We start from the raw sequence: 16,942 nt of genomic DNA on the forward strand, positions 1-16,942 counted from the left end.
CTCCACATAACCCCTGACCATATTGAGAGTGAGATGTGCTATGAATTGATTTATTTTTTAATCCCTACACTGCTTTCTTCTTTTGTATTCCACTTGCTTGGGTTGGCTATGCTGTGCTTCTCAGTGACCTGTTCCCAAATGCAGCTCCCAATGTATGGTGAATTTTGCTGAAGAGTTAGAAGTATGATTCTGGGAAGACACTGGAAAAAATATTCAAGTCAGGTTAAGAACTCAGAAGGGTAGTGGATAATGTTTATCAGTGGTTTATCAGTGGGAATCAGCATCACATAAGCAATACAACCACCATGTTAGTAATAGTGTGCCAATTTGGGTTGGGATGGGGTTCTCTTCTCCAGCCTTGCCTTTTTCTCCTGGGCTTGGTACACTATGCCCCAAAGCCCCTTCCTGCTGCTGATCCCCTTCCATCGGATACGAGATGGCACGGCTGCATGTACGCTAATGGCCTGCATATTGGTCCAGCGTACAGTTCTCAGATTGTATGTTTAGTATCAGTATTTGGGAAGTTCTTTGTTGTTTACAGGTTGTGGGGGCGAAATAAATTCACAAACAATAATGTGTGGAAAAAGCAATCATAAATAGAAGCATCGGGACCCAGGTGGCGCTGTGGTTAAACCACTGAGCCTAGGGCTTGCTGATCAGAAGGTCGGCGGTTCGAATCCCTGTGACGGGGTGAGCTCCCATTGCTTGGTCCCAGCTCCTGCCAACCTAGCAGTTCGAAAGCACGTCAAAATGCAAGTAGATAAATAGGAACCGCTACAGCGGGAAGGTAAAAGGCGTTTCCATGTGCTGCTCTGGTTTGCCAGAAGCGGCTTTGTCATGCTGGCCACATGACCTAGAAGCTATATGCCGGCTCCCTTGGCCAATAATGTGAGATGAGCGCGCAACCCCAGAGTCGGTCACGACTGGACCTAATGGTCAGGGGTCCCTTTACCTTTAAATAGAAGCATGGTAGATAGTAGGTTATAGCATCTTAAGAACATATTGAGATCTTGCTGAGGTGAGGTGAGTGGCTTATTTAGTCCAGCGTCTTGTTCTTACAGTAGCCAACTGGATGTCTTTCGGAGACCTGAAAGCAGGGCCACCACAGCACTCTTGCTCCTTTTGTTTCCACCAACCAGAATTCAGAAGTATTCTGCCTCTCTGCCATTAAGAGGAGGAACATTTTCATTATTGGTAGTCATTGGTAGCCTTATCTTCTATGGGTTTTCGAATCCTTTTATCCTCTCCAAGCCATCAAAGTTGGTGGCCGTCATGGCCTCTTGTGGGGTTGAATCATATCATTTTAAACTATATGATATTGTTCATCATATTCCTGGTCAATAGGGCAGCCTAATGCTATTCCCTTTCTTCTCCCTCGTTGCTTGACTTGTTGCACATTTTCTTACATACATTGCTGAGAGGCACTCATTTCCCTCTCCCTGTACCCAAGCTTTAGATTAATATGTAAATCCCAAGTTTGGATTATAGTCCTAATTATTATTACTTTAATGTAACAGAAAATACCTTTCATATATATACAGTGGTACCTCGACTTACGAACGACTCGACAACCGAATTTTTCGACTTACGAATGGGGCAAATGGCCGCACGCTTACAAATTTCTCGACATCCAAACGGAAACCGCGGCGGTTTTAGATAGGGTTTTTTCGACTTACGAATTTTTAGATGGGGTTGCTTCGACTTATGAATTTTTTCCATTTCCAATGCATTCCTATGGGAAATCGCGTTTCCAATGGCACTTTTCGACTTACGGATTTTTCGACCTACGAAGGTGCCTTCAGAACGGATTAAATTCGTAAGTCGAGGCACCACTGTATATGAATAAGTATTCTCCACTGCATTTCTTCTTAAGTGTTTCTTTTAATCAGTTTCCCGAGATGAAAAAGAATTGAACCCCAACATTGTAGATGCTATCTGCTTCACACTTTAATACTTGATTGTTGTTGTTACTGATACTTGTGCTGTTGGAACTTCTGTAAGCAAACCAGGTTAGGAACAAATATGTTTGCTATATCATTTTAATTTGCATTCATAACTGTTTTAGACCAGTGTGTGTGGCAAAGAACTGCAGTAGGCCTTCAGCCCTTCCCACTCCTCTGTTCGTAGCCATGATTAATGTTCTATATACATGTTAACCTCAAATAATAATCTGGAGTTTTCACTGCTTGTTACAAGGCTCAACTGGTATAGAATTGTTGAGGCAAAGCACATGAACTTACATGTTGTTGGTTTTGGGGTCCCATCATTCCTGGTAATTAGAGGTTCTGGCTGGGGCTAATGGAAGTTGTAGTTGTGGTCCAACAACAGATGGAGGACATCACACTGACTACCTTGGTTATGTGTGCTTCACAATATCAACAGATTCAGAATGTGGTAATACATATTCAATAGGAGTGGTTAAACAAGAACTTAATTACTCACTTCTGTGTCAGGAGTCCTACTCCCACCAACCAAATTGTTGAGTTCCAGAGCTTGTTGGAGCAAATTGCATGTTTGGAGCTATCCAAGCTCCTGTAATTGCAGTAGGATCCTTCCTGCCTTACTAAGCATTTGTTGTGCCTTGGGCAGCATATAATGCTTTATTAAATCTCAGCATATAGTGCTTTATTAGTCCTAGTTTATATATAGCACAACATTAGTCTAGGAAAATATAGATCTAGAAGTATAACTCTGCAAAAAATTTATCGGTTTGTTTATATTGCTTTTGCTATGTTTTTATTACAACCCCAAAGCAGAATAAGAGGAGTAAGGTGAAGAAGAGGTTTCTCTCCTTCCTTACCTCCCATCTTGCAACCCACAATCTACCTATGCTTCCTTGCCTATTCCAAAAAAATGAGATCTGAACATTTTAGCCGCTTTCTGTGGGAGGCTGCATGTTCCCCAAGATTAATTGACATACACCAAAGACATATAAACTATGCAGGGATTGTGTGAAACAGGGAACTAGACAAGCATTATATGAAGAGAAGTGTACATGGTCTGTGAGTCAAACTCTTTCCTTCGCATGATCCTTTAAATATTGAAGTGCCTCTTGAATTAGGCTTCCGTGGCTGTTCAATTTCTAATTTCCAATTTTTAAAAATGTAGATCAAAGTCTAGGGAAGAATGCATTTTCCCCAGTAAACTGAAATGTATATGAAAGGCTAAAAAAGATATCATCCATTATTTATTACCCCAGGAGAGTTTAAACTGACTTTTCAACAGGCTTTTAGCACACATTTGTTTAAATGTGGATGGATTCCCCTTCCATCTTGAGTGAATTTCAGGGCAGGGGCAAACTTGCCATTTATCCTAGTTTTCTAGAAGTTAGGAACAGGGAATATGGCTCTATCTGTGTTTGTTTGAAAGGTGGCAAGAGAAGCCAGCAAATTCCCTGAAATCTCCATGGAGTTAAACTATCCTTAATCAACCACTGTGGTTGCAGCCCTGCATATGGGAGTAGTAAGGGGATTCCTGCCTCCCATCCACCAGTGCTTGCAAATTTCAACAGGTGTTAGTAAAGGAAACTAGGTTCATGGTCCTTATATTAATTTACAAATCCCTGAGTGCCATAGGTCTAGGATGCCTTAGGGACCACCTTGGCTCTTATATCCCAGCTCAGTCACTGAGATCATTGGCTGGAGCATTGCTGGTTGTCTCCTGAGTTGGTGAGCACATTTGACTTCAACATAAAACCAAGCCTTCAGTGTTAGCTCACTCCCATTGCAAACACTTCCAGTAGAGCATTGTATACAGGCACTTTCTGTATGGACTTGCAAGCATTTGCTGAAGCCTCTCTTCTTTTGCCACCAGGCTTATGCAGAAAATTAAGAAAGCGTGCTACTTAGTAGACACCTGGTGATCTGTGTGTTGTTTTGTGTTGTTCTTATTACATTTTACTTTTTGTAAAACTCTTTGACTTTTTTTATGAAATTGAAGTATGCAGTCACTTTATAAACAAACTAAACAAGCACTTTTAAAAGCACTGGACAATTATTGCATGCCCAATAAAATTGAGGTCATGAAAGAACTTGTTGATGTGGTCTTAGCTGTACATTTGTTTCCCAGATTCAATTTTTCATCTGCCATGTTGCTGTAGTCAGTCACAGACCCAAAATACACCAGCATGCTCACAGTTTCACGCCCTTTCAGTGTCCCTCAGTGATGATGATCTGCAAAGGCTTCCATTAATTCCTGCTTACCATTTTAAACATGAAACATATGTCTTCTGAGGCCTGGAATAGGCTGTGGATCCTTTGCCACAAGAACAAACTCTCTGGGGGCGATGGCTGAGGTGGCCTTGGAGGTTGTGCTTTTTTTTTTGTATAATACCTACCAGCCAACCCCATATGCATGTGAGTGACACAGATATTCCCCCCCCCTGCAGTCATTTGGTCATGGTGACTATGCATGCCATGGGCGTGGCTGGATGATCTTCACATGGCTCGCCATCACTGGTCTTTTATGTCGCTTTCAAAGTAATGGCAATTTGGCCAGCCCACCACTAGAGAGTTTTATAGTGAGTTAAAATTTGAGAACTGCATTCTCTTTTGCATTTTATCCCCCTTACTTAGGGCCAGGAGATATGACTGACTCTTAAATCTGCTCCTTTCCACTCGTAGGAAATCAATCATTGATGTCCATGTTAGAGGAATTTAGACCAGTGAGATTCTGTATTAAATACCCAGGCTTAGTGGAGGGGCAGGTATTTGTTACAACACCTGTGACAGCTCCTGTTTCCTTCAATAGGTAATAGAGTTTGATGATGGATCCGGATCCGTTCTCAGAATACAACCGTTACGGACTCCACGAGATGAAGCTATTTATGAATGTGTTGCTTCCAACAGTGTTGGAGAAATAAGCGTGTCCACAAGACTCACTGTGTTACGTGGTAAGTGGCTTCCATATATTTACTATTTTACTATTTTTTGTTTTTTTACAGATGATAGGGAAATGTGTTAACAGAGTTACAGTATACTTGAAAATGGGAAAAGTCTGATCTGTTTTTCACCTAGAAATTGTTCTCTTTCAAACTGAGTTGACATAATGATTACATCGCAATCAGTTGTGCCCTGTGCAGTTGTGTGTAGTGAGTGCAGTTTGTGATATCTTCCTTCCCGGTGCCTGGGATTCGTCCCTACAATAGCTGTTGGTTTATCTCTTCTGTTTTATGGTGGATAGGTTGCTATGTGATCGGGAGAGAAGCTATATTTGATGTACATTCAGTTGCTACTTTCATTTGATGTACTTTCGGTTGCTTTTAATGTATAAATTGTTCTTTCTTCTCTCAGAAGAAATACTGAAGTTCAGACATAAAAAAATAGGAGAATTTAAAATGAAGAAGGGAGCTAGAGCTAAATGCACTCTACGGTTTTTGGATGAATTGGGTTTTCAAAGTGCTGCCCTTGGCATTTTATGCTGTGTGATAGGCATTTATATCAAAGGTAACCTAAGCAAGTTGACACTGACCTTGGCAAAACTATAGAAACAGAATTTATTTACATAATGATGAGCTGTAGGTAGTTAAGCACTTTGGTGAACACAAACAATCTTTCTTTCAGCAATAGGAATGCTTGTCATCTTGTTCTGACTCTTTGTATTTCTTGGTCAATCAGAGCTATCAAGGATGACTTTGAAATAACATTTTGTGCTCCTACCATATACTGTATGTGTTTTGTTTCATGATTCACAGGTGTCATGTGAATCCACTAGAGACAACTTCCTTGTGGTAAATGCCAGAAATCAGATGGCCTTTTATATCTGAGTTCCAGTCTTTAAAAATAAGGACATATATGTTGTTACCTGTGATGCATCTGTAGATACTCAGTGATAACCAAGGAATAATATATGTAGGGGGGTGGGGTCTTGGAGGTTTGGTTCCCTCCTCCTCTCAATTTTATAGGTATTTTTATTTCATGTCCCTTGAAGTATGAATGGCTAATTTGCTCTTCATCGCTATGAGACATTTTCCAAGCTGTGTATAAACACATAGTTCCCTACTTCCGCCTTTTTGCCATGGTTCATACTTGTGATGGAAATGAACTCTGACATGAAAGGCACAAATACAGGATGGGAGACACCTGGCTTGAGAGCAGTACATGTGAAAAGGATCTAGGAGTCTTGGTAGACCACAAACTTGACATGAGTCAACAGTGTGATGCAGCAGCTTAAAAAGCCAATGCAATTCTGGGCTGCATCAATAGGAGTATAGCGTCTAGATCAAGGGAAGTAATAGCACCACTGTATTCTGCTCTGGACAGACCTCACCTGGAGTACTGTGTCCAGTTCTGGGCACCACAGTTCAAGAAGGATACTGACAAGCTGGAACGTGTCCAGAAGAGGGCAACCAAAATGGTCAAAGGCCTGGAAACAAAGGCCTTAGCGTGGTTGGCAGCAGATAAGACACGGAGAGAGGTTCTTGAATATTTACAAGCAGTTTATTCTAGAAGCATATCAGAGCATATACAGATACGTCTTCCTCCTTCAGCATAGCGAAGTAAAGTGAATACAATACAATAGCACAACAAACGGAAGTATACATCATGTGACACATTCAACATCCTCTTCCAAGCCTGTTCCTTTTTAATGTGGAACAGAATCTACTATCAAATCCTAACAGGAACGGCTTAGGGAGCTGGGTATGTTTAGCCCGGAGAAAAGAAGGTTAAGGGGTGATAGCCATGCTCAAATATATAAAATGATGTCATATAGAGGAGGGAGAAGGGTTGTTTTCTGCTGCTCCAGAGAAGCGGACACGGAGCAATGGATTCAAGAAAGAAGATTCCACCTAAACATTAGGAAGAACTTCCTGTCAGTAAGGGCTGTTTGGCAGTGGAATTTGCTACCAAGGAGTGTGGTGGAGTCTCCTTCTTTGGAGGTCTTTAAGCAGAGGCTTGACAGGCATATGTCAAGAATGCTTTGATGGTGTTTCCTGCTTGGCAGGGGGTTGGACTGGATGGCCCTTGTGGTCTCTTCCAACTCTATGATTCTATGATCTTCAACGTGCTCTGTGTAGGTTGGGCAATGAAGATAGAAAGTGGAAATAAACACAACACAAGGAAGAATAGGGAGAGCACTTTAAGGTTCCTGGTTTTTCCTTGACAGCCATATGATGACTCATATGACCCATATGGTGTCAGGTGTGGATCAGGTAACTGTACTTTGGGAGAAATTGGACGATAAACCGTACAATCTTTGCTGGGCTGATTTGGTTCACAGACTGGGGTGTTCCCCACTGCTGTTTTAGATCCCTGGAAACTTTGGAAATCATATTGTTCATTTGTTTGTTTTTGCTGTTTTGAGATTAATAGATTTGATTAGGTTTTGTTTCTGGCTTATTTGTGCTTTCACCCTGTGTGGAAGAATATAGTGAGATAATTTTAACAGTCCATACAACAGATCTCTATTGTCATTTGGCTTTGCACATGTAGTGAACATTCATACTAAACAGCTCTCAAAAGTGTCTCCATAGGTGAAGTAAGAATATAGGGTACACTCTGCCCCACTTCTAACTAATCGTGATAAACAACAGTATATATGTTGTGCTAGCTACTGGCCTTGACAACTGTAAAATAAAGTTCCAATATAAAGTTTTTAATACATAAACAAGTAAATAAAGATAAATAATAAGATAAAATACAGTACAACTAATCTATGTCTCCATGATATATTCTCAGTTGCCAACTTCTGACTTGAACTTGTAATTCTAATTACGTATGAAATAAGAGATATGGTAGTCTGCCTGAGCATAGAGCAGGGGGGAGCTGGACTGCTGTTGCACTTGAGTGGGGCAGACTGCATTTGCCAAATTTCCAGAGGCTAACCAAAAATACCATCTAAACACATGATTTGGGTGCCTGTAACCATCTGAATAACAGAAGAGTTTCATTATTCTCCTGCAATGCATCATTTGTCAGTTGCTGATTTGATGAGCCAGGTGCGTGAAAATAACACAACAAAAAGTGTTTTGTTTTGTTTTTTCATTTTTGTAAAAGCAGATGTCTATCTCAAAAGCAGAACACACACTGGCTGTGTTTACATATCACAGTAAACCATGGTTAATAGTTCATTGTGAATTTGCAGTTGGCTCCCGTTATGCCTCTAACCTAGTGTGAGTGGAAGCAACAAACCATAGTACCTGCCTTGGCATTATGTCTGTACTAGGGATTGTGGTTTGCTTCACCCCAAGGAAAACATGGTGTGAAACCAAGGTTTGTTTTTGATTTCCTGGCTGTAGTTGAGTAATGCAAAGCACTATCCTGAATTGAGATCTATGGCTAATTAAGCATCATGTTTTGGTGCTCCCATTTGTGCTAGAGGAGGTGGGAAGTCAGAGCTAATTCTATATTCACATTACTGTACAGCAATACATACGGTTTCTATGATTTGCAAACACAGCCACACACAAAACAAAAAGCATGTGAAGAGGGACTGGGTGGGGGATGGGGAAAGACTTTAACACCCCCAAGTGACAAATAATTATACCAGCAACTGTGTAGTACTTTGTGACCATAATTAGATAGTTCATTATGATAACATTTTATTAATACCCCATTTTTGAAGATGAACATTCTTTTCCCTGCTGTGAAAATGGTACTTATTACTGCTTTTATTATAAAGTGTTTCTGCTGGAGAGCTCTGCTAGGAACATTAAAGAACAAAGCATAACTTCTTGACAGTTAGTCAAACAGTTGTCTCCCCCCTCTTTAAAATGAATGATTGAAATGAAAACAACTGGTCAATCATAACAATTTTGGTAAAGTGTGGATTACTTGATTTTTTTAAATTTAAAAAAGTAATCATAATAAGGGACTAGAAATAAATGCATCATTATGAACTAGTTCTCTGGGCATAAAGATTTGTACAGAGAAATTTCTCTCCCAAACAGCATATAATTAGAAATGATTAATGAGTTGTCAGTTTTGTTAGGCTTGAGAGAAAATATGGAACTTTCTAGGGAATGAGATAAAGGAAGCTCATAAATGTAGGCATGGACATTCCCAAATCTGCAAAACACACTTTTGCTCACTGTTGCTCAGTTTTTGAATCACTGTTTATCAAATATGTATTCTAAATTCAGTAGTGGGCTACTCACTGTAGTAGTATCTACTGTGGGATGCCAAATGGGATTGGATTCAGAAGAACACTCCAGGCTGTGTAGTGGAGGGAATAGGAGAAAGTGTAATGGAACTAATAATTCTCACAAATGTGCCATTAGCCAGAAAATATTATTATCCTTGCAAAATTAATTCTACAACAAAGCAGAACTGAGTCAAATGCACCTTCCTGTGTCAGGACTCCTCATGTCTCTTATTGCTGCTAAGTGTGCCTCTGCAATGCATATGTTGTTGTTGTTGTTTAGTCATTTAGTCGTGCCTGGCTCTTCGTGACCCCATGGACCAGAGCACACCAGGCACTCCTCTCTTCCACTGGCTCCCGCAGCTTGGTCAAACTCATGTTAGTCACTTTGAGAACACCATTCAACCATCTCGTCCTCTGTCGTCCCCTTCTCTTAGTGCCCTCAATCTTTCCCAACATAAGGGTCTTTTCCAGGGAGTCTTCTCTTCTCATGAGGTGGCCAAAGTATTGGCGTCTCAGCTTCAGGATCTGTCCTTCCAGTGAGCACTCAGGGCTGATTTCCTTCAGAATGGATAGGTTTGATCTTCTTGCAGTCCATGGGACTCTCAAGAGTCTCCTCCAGCACCATAATTCAAAAGCATCAATTCTTCAGAGATCAGCCTTCTTTATGGTTCAGCTCTCACTTCCATACATTACTACTGGGAAAACCATAGCTTTAACTATATGGACCTTTGGCAAGGTGATGTCTCTGCTTTTTAAGCTGCTGCCTAGGTTTGTCATTGCTTTCCTCCCAAGAAGCAGGCATCTTTTAATTTCGTGACTGCTGTTACCAGCTGCAGTGACCATGGAGCCCAAGAAAGTAAAATTTCTCCCTGCCTCCATTTCTTCCCCTTCTATTTCCCAGGAGGTGATGGGACCAGTGGTCATGATCTTAGTTTTTTATGTTGAGCTTCAGAGCATATTTTGCGCTCTCCTCTTTCACCCTCATTAAAGGGTTATTTAATTCCTCCTCACTTTCTGCCATCAAGGTTGTGTCATCAGGATATCTGAGGTTGTTGATATTTCTTCCAGCAATCTTAATTCCGGTTTGGGATTCATCTAGTCCAGCCTTTCGCATGATGAATTCTGCATATAAGTTAAATAAGCAGGGAGACAATATACAGCCTTGTTGTACTCCTTTCCCAATTTTGAACCAATCAGTTATTCCATACCCAGTTCTAACTGTAGCTTCTTGTCCCACATAGAGATTTGCAATGCATATACATAGCACTAACATAGCAGCTATCTAAATAAATGTAGGTCAACGCTGGTACAGGCATCCCCCCAACTCATGCAAGGTTTCCATTCTTGGCCCCCGCACACATAAGTGAAATCATGTAAAGTGAGGAGGACCCTTTAAATGCCCTCTCCATCATTCTCTCTTCAAACCAAAAATAATGTATCCAAAAATATCCACAACCAGAATTCAAGCTCTGGGGCTGGCGGAAGGACACATGGGAATGTGGCTGCTGCTGCTGCTGCTTTGCTACCCCACACATCAGCTGTTAGGCGGGGAGGCTGAGCAGCCTAAACAAAGCCCTGTTATTCCTCAGGTCTCTTTGGGGCTTCCTCCGCCATCACTGACATCCTCTTTGGGCTCTGGGGAGGGTCTCCTCATGAGCCACAAGGACTCTCCAGTTCTCTCTTGCCATTTCTGGGTTTGGTTTGAATTATTTAATTATTTCTTGGTACCGCACTTGTACTCAGCTGCAGGCGAGTAGAAGATGCATAAGTGGGGAGAAAATTAAGGGACAAAGTCAATGGAAATATGTGGTCAAGGGATTCTTGATTATCCCTTTGAAGTCCAAGCAGTTTGGTTTTGCTGTACAATATGCGATACCATTTTAGTGTATATCGTGTACAGACTTGTGTACAAATATGTCATTATTGTGATATACAAAGTAGTCTTCATGTGAAAATTAGGTGTGCAATCTCTATATAGATTTTTTTAAAGAAAGAAAAAAAAACACTGGTCTTGTTTGCTGCATCTCTCTAGAAGAAGAGTTAGTAGTTTTTTGAACACGTGTATGAGTGTGTTTTGCAATGTCTGTTGTTTCCCCGCTTTTCTCCTATTTTATTTGGCTTGCACTAGAATGTGGTCCCAAATGACTGTATGCCTCATCAGAGTTATTACTATGCAAACAGAATAAATAACACGGAGCAGGAAAACAGCTGAACAGCAAGTCATTTGGAGAGCGCCCAAGTTGCAAGTGGAAGAAGTGGAGCCTTTTGGTGTCAGTGAGCTTATATGCGGGGATGAATTTGTGTGACCCACTGGCAATTTGTGCATGGGGTAAATGGCGTGAAAAAGCATTAGGAAGGCTCGTCTCTATTATTGATGCCTAACTCCTTGAAAAGGCTAGGAAGAAGAGACCAAGAGTATAATGCTAGCTTCGAAATTGCAACAACTCTTGGTTTGGCAAGAAGCAGGATGCAAGTGGAAATTCTCATTTCAATGCAAGCTTTATTCCGATACGGAATGGATAGTGTAGCTGAGTTAAAGCGAGATCATTCTACGTTATGGTCCTATGGTGCAGTAAGTCTTCTCTGTTTCAGTCTGAATAAATTCAGGAGTCTTGGTAGACCACAAACTTGACATGAGTCAACAGTGTGATGCAGCAGCTAAAAAAGCCAATGCAATTCTGGGCTGCATCAATAGGAGTATAGCATCTAGATCATGGGAAGTAATAGTACCACTGTATTCCGCTCTGTTCAGACCTCACCTGGAGTACTGTGAAGGATACTGACAAGCTGGAACATGTCCAGAAGAGGGCAACCAAAATGGTCAAAGGCCTGGAAACGATGCCTTATGAGGAACGGCTTAGGGAGCTGGGTATGTTTAGCCTGGAGAAGAGAAGGTTAAGGGGTGATATGATAGCCATGTTCAAATATATAAAAGGATGTCATATAAAGGAGGGAGAAAGGTTGTTTTCTGCTGCTCCAGAGAAGTGGACACGGAGCAATGGATTCAAACTACAAGAAAGAAGATTCCACCTAAACATTAGGAAGAACTTCCTGACAGTAAGAGCTGTACAGCAGTGGAATTTGCTACCAAGGAGTGTGGTGGAGTGGTGGAGTCTCCTTCTTTGGAGGTCTTTAACTGGAGGCTTGACAGCCATCTGTCAGGAATGCTTTGATGGTGTTTCCTTCTTGGCAGTGGGTTGGACTGGATGGCCCTTGTGGTCTCTTCCAACTCTATGATTCTATGAAATCTCTCTCACTCTCATACACATGCACACTCACATGGTCACTCCTGTAATATCCATTTTGTGTATGTTTGCAGATAGGATCATCCTCAGAAGGCAGTCCTTCTTGTGACTGGGCCCCTGGACACACCCCTGACTAAGTAGGTTTCGTTTCTAGGTCTAAGTTTCATTTCTCTAAATAGGCATCACAGTTCACAGCCAATCAGGAAAAGGGTGGGGGTGGTTAACGAATTATATAAGCATCAGCACAAGAGTGCCCTAGGCACTTGATTGGCGCTGCTGAACACCCACCCTACCGCCCTTAGTGTAGGTTCTCGGCCTTGCTTTGGACTATGTGTGAGTCGCCTGTCTTGGGACAGGGGCCGGGTAGGAATTTTTATCCATTTGGCAAATTGGCACTGGGCAATTGGTTTTTTGCCTACCCCCTTAGCAATCATCACAACTTTCCAGGTATGGCGGTTAGGCATTGGCTTAATTTTGTGTGTGGAGGGGAGGTGTGGCCATCACCTGCCCCTCAATGATCAAAAGGTATTCCATTAAAGGAATCTGGGGGTCCCAGATCTCGTCCGAAGTCCGCTTGATGGGCTAAGGCCATGCCGGGATCACAGGAACCTCGCAGTAAGCTTCTGTCGGGCAAAACCCCGATGTTGCTGCCCCGATGGGTTTACCTACATAGGCTATGTCAACTGGGCCAGTAGTCTGTTATAGTCTTCAGCCAATGCCTATGCTAATACCACTCACATTTAATTTGCCATCAGTAAAGTTGTGGCCTTAATGTTACCCATCAATCTTAATTCTGTGTCCCTGTGTAGTTATTTCATGGGGGGGCTGGCTTGGGGCCTCAAGACACAATATGCTTTTGCGTGGCATTGGGGATGGGTCTGCAGGGTCAGTGAATCTGAAGACCTAAATTGTGTAACGTAGCAACATAGTATGGTAGCGGAGACTCCTTGCAACATCCAGCAGCCGCACTCTTTCCTTTGTTTGAGTCATGGTGACATTTTAGCAGCAACAAGAGTACAGCCAGAGGCAGGGCCGGCCCTACAGCCAGGCTGGGTGGCGCAGGGTGCCATGGCTGCACCCGCCCGCCCGCTGGCCGCTCTTCTGCGCAGCAGTGCCCTCGGAAGCCACATTGCGCCTGCCCAACCGCCTGTCGTGCTGGGAAATGGGACGGGGGGGGCGCAGGAGGGATCCGTCGCACCACGGCGCAAGGGCGCCAGAGGTGCTTAAGACGGCCCTGGCCAGAGGCAAAAATGTGTGGAGGTAGCATGAAAAGTGTGTTGCAGTTCTGACCAAGGGCTTGTTCCTCTTCTGCTGCAATAGATGTGTAACTGGTGTGCAGCTGCACAACTACATTTCTGGGCCTGTAAAACAGAAAAGCCGCCCTTAGCTCCTTTTGGGAGGAAGGGCATATTATAAATCCTAATAATAATAATAATCGTAATAATAATAATAATAATTAATAATAATAACAACTGGGTTGTTCCAATGCACTTTACACTAAGCACTTTTATTCACTGCATAGGCGTTTGATAATGGATAAAAAAGAACAGTATAAATACTTTGATAAAGTCACTGCAGAATTCAGTTCCTAAATATTCGATTTCTATAGTTCTAAAAGGCATTCATATGCTAGATCAGCCTGCTGGTTTATCAAGTACACCATTGCGATGACAGAAAGTTTGTTGAAATGAAAAGTGTGTTTGCTTTAGAGTACTGGAAGTGTTAGCAAAATTAAATGCATATGAAGGTCAGAACAACTCATCATGAGAGCAACAACATTTCCAAACACATCCAATAAAGTTGGGAAAATACTTTCCCAACGAAGTATACGTTTGATATATACTCTTACTTTCCCCCTTCCTCTTTGTGATTCCACAATGAGGGTATCTGCCCAAGTCCAAAAATAATGGGTGGAATTCAAAGCAGCACTAAGAACACTCTGGAAGTGTAAGCATATCTCTTTCCCTGATTGAGCAATCTAAACTTTCTTCCCCTGTGCACTGTACTGGAGGTTCTCCTGAGAGGAAGGTGAAATCCCATTGTGTGACTGGACACCCACTCATGCAACATTGGATTCTTTCTTTAAAGAAGGGAATCACTGTAGCACTTGTACAGGTGAAATTCGGAAAATTTCCGAAAAGTGCATTTTTTAAAGGAACGCAATTTAAAAGGTGAAACCAATATATGAGATAGATGCATGACATGCAGAGCAAGATATGTCAAGCCTTTATTTGTTGTAATTGTAATTATTTGTCATTAGGCGGGTCAATTATAAATGAAATGTAATTAATGAAATGTAATAGCAATGTTTATTTTTGTATTATTGTAACTATTTGTTTTATTACTGTGGAATTTCCAAAAGAAAGCATTTGTAAAAATTAAAAGAAAAATAAAATAATAATAAATTGCATTACTGAAATAAATGCACTTTTCGAGGATATTCTAATTTCCCAAGTTTCACCTGTATGTAGCCAACTCCAATTAGCCAGTAGTCCATTGTCACTTGGTTGGTGATATTTTAAAACAGGGTACCGTGGACAACACTCTTCCATCCTGACGCTTTTTGGAAACCATGGGTTTAAAAGCTACAGTGTTCTGCATGTTGTGTTGGTGCTAGTTTTAGAAATGTGAACAATGTGCATGTTTCAGTGATAACCAGTTGAAGGAATTAAATAGTTTTCCACGGGCATTACAATAAGTGCATTTCTTAGCATATCACAGTTTGCACCTATTGGACTGAGGTCCAAATATGGCCAATTATTTTTAGAAATATGACTTTCAGACTCAAAGGATGTGCATTAATGCATACACCAAGGCGAAAGATTTATTTGCCATGCCATGGTAAGAGAATCAAACATCTAAGATTAAAGCAACCTATCCAAAAAACCCTTTTAATGGATAGTATGGGATTTTATGCATGGCATTAGATCTTATTAAGATAGATTTTATTTTAGGTAATGCAATGTCTGTTCTAAACTGACATCGAATGGTGAAGCTGACTTACCATTCTTCCATTAATCTTTGTTGCACAAAAATACATTAATAAAGCCACTATTCACCAGCTCAATCATAAATGGAATTTCCTCACCCTCCCTTACAAACAGATAAATCATCTTGTGCATAGGTTTCACTGTGACTTAAAATATTCCATTAAAATGATTTACTATCAAACTACTATAGCGGGCCTGCAAGGATATATAGGGTTGCCAGGTAATGGAAGCATGCCATCACATTTTTATTTCCTGAGCTACTTGTGAAATGTAGTATTGATGAAAGCATGAAGTCAACATGGATAGAATAATGAAGACTCATGTCAAGTCAATGTGCTTCATTTTTCATACTTAAACATAAATATAGGGCAACTGTTATTAGATGCACCAAGCTCTGTATTGGGTCAGCCATTTCACGCCCTTTCAAAATTTCACGCCCCTCCTTCTCTACCCCAACCTAAACATGTTAGGAATAGGTGTTTCTAATTTTGTTGAATGGAATTTGATTTTAAGCAGCTATAAGAGTGGCCCGGTTTGCACATGACAGTAAGTCAAACTATGGTGTGCTAGGACCATGTGATCAGGAAGTTGTAGCTATTTTGTTCCTCCATGGTCTTTTTTGCTGCTATGATGGGCTAAACCAATGTTTGGCTTAGCACGATATCCAAAACTGGTATTGTGAGTAAGCTCTCTCCTCACTAACAGTGAGCCATGGCCAGGAACAACCCCTGGCTATATTTTGTCCTGTCTGAAGACATAGGGCAATTTAGTTCACACACAAAAAAGCTACTCTGTGACCTTTTTCAATTTTAAGTTCTAGTACTTTGGTTCTGTTTGTCCCAGGTAAAGCCCACACCTTTTGAAGAAGCTTGACTTCTCTTAAAAAAGAAATCCCCGAAGGCCAAATAAATCCTAGCAATTCTTACACCAACATCTTAGTCACATATCTTCCAATACAGTGGAACCTCAGTTTTCGAATGTAATCCATTCCGGAAGACTGTCCGACTTCCGAAATGTTCGAAAACCGAGGATCAGTGGGCGGTCAACAAAAATCCATTGAAAAAAAGGGAAAACACACAGCAGAAAAAAGGGAAAACACGCAGCAGAAGCCGTTCAACTTCTGAGACGTGTTCGAAAACGGAATCAATTACTTCTGGGTTTTCAGCATTTGGCTTTCAAATCGTTTGGCTTCTGAGATGCTCGAAAACTGAGGTTCCACCTGTATTTGGTGACAGTAGCATGTATCATGACTTCTGACTCCTCTCATGTACTATTTATATGTGCACATAAAGTAAAAGTCTATTCTGGCATTAATTGGTATATTAATTAAACATGTGTAATAATGGTCATGTGCTGTCTGCAATTTTCTCATTAGGCAGGTGTCAATATGCCAGACAACTAATAAGCCCTTGAGGTTTGTTTTACAATCAAGAAGAATATAGTTAAATGTAAAGGGACCCCTGACCATTAAGTACACTTGCAGACGCCTCTGGGGTTGCGGCGCTCATCTCACATTATTGACCGAGGGAGCTGGCGTACAGCTTCCGGGTCATGTGGCCAGCATGACAAAGCTGCTTCTGGCGAACCAGAGCAGCACACGGAAACGCCGTTTACCTTCCCGCCGGA

At 41.4% G+C, this 16,942-nt stretch overlaps 1 protein-coding gene across 5 annotated transcripts in view; it reads left to right on the forward strand.

The window, feature by feature from the left end:
• The window catches only part of PTPRD (protein tyrosine phosphatase receptor type D), a 370,596-nt gene that overhangs the window by 134,591 nt on the left and 219,063 nt on the right, over positions 1 to 16,942 (forward strand). For all 5 annotated transcript variants that reach the window (XM_088659060.1, XM_060268731.2, XM_035140525.3 and 2 more), the window contains exon 4: positions 4,750 to 4,891. In XM_088659060.1, coding sequence (XP_088515186.1) covers positions 4,750 to 4,891 — 142 coding nt within the window. The remainder of the gene's footprint in view (positions 1 to 4,749; positions 4,892 to 16,942) is intronic.

This window comes from Zootoca vivipara, chromosome 15 (genome assembly GCF_965207765.1).
Source record: "Zootoca vivipara chromosome 15, rZooViv2.hap1.1, whole genome shotgun sequence".
In the NCBI taxonomy this organism is placed as follows: Eukaryota; Metazoa; Chordata; class Lepidosauria; order Squamata; family Lacertidae; genus Zootoca; species Zootoca vivipara.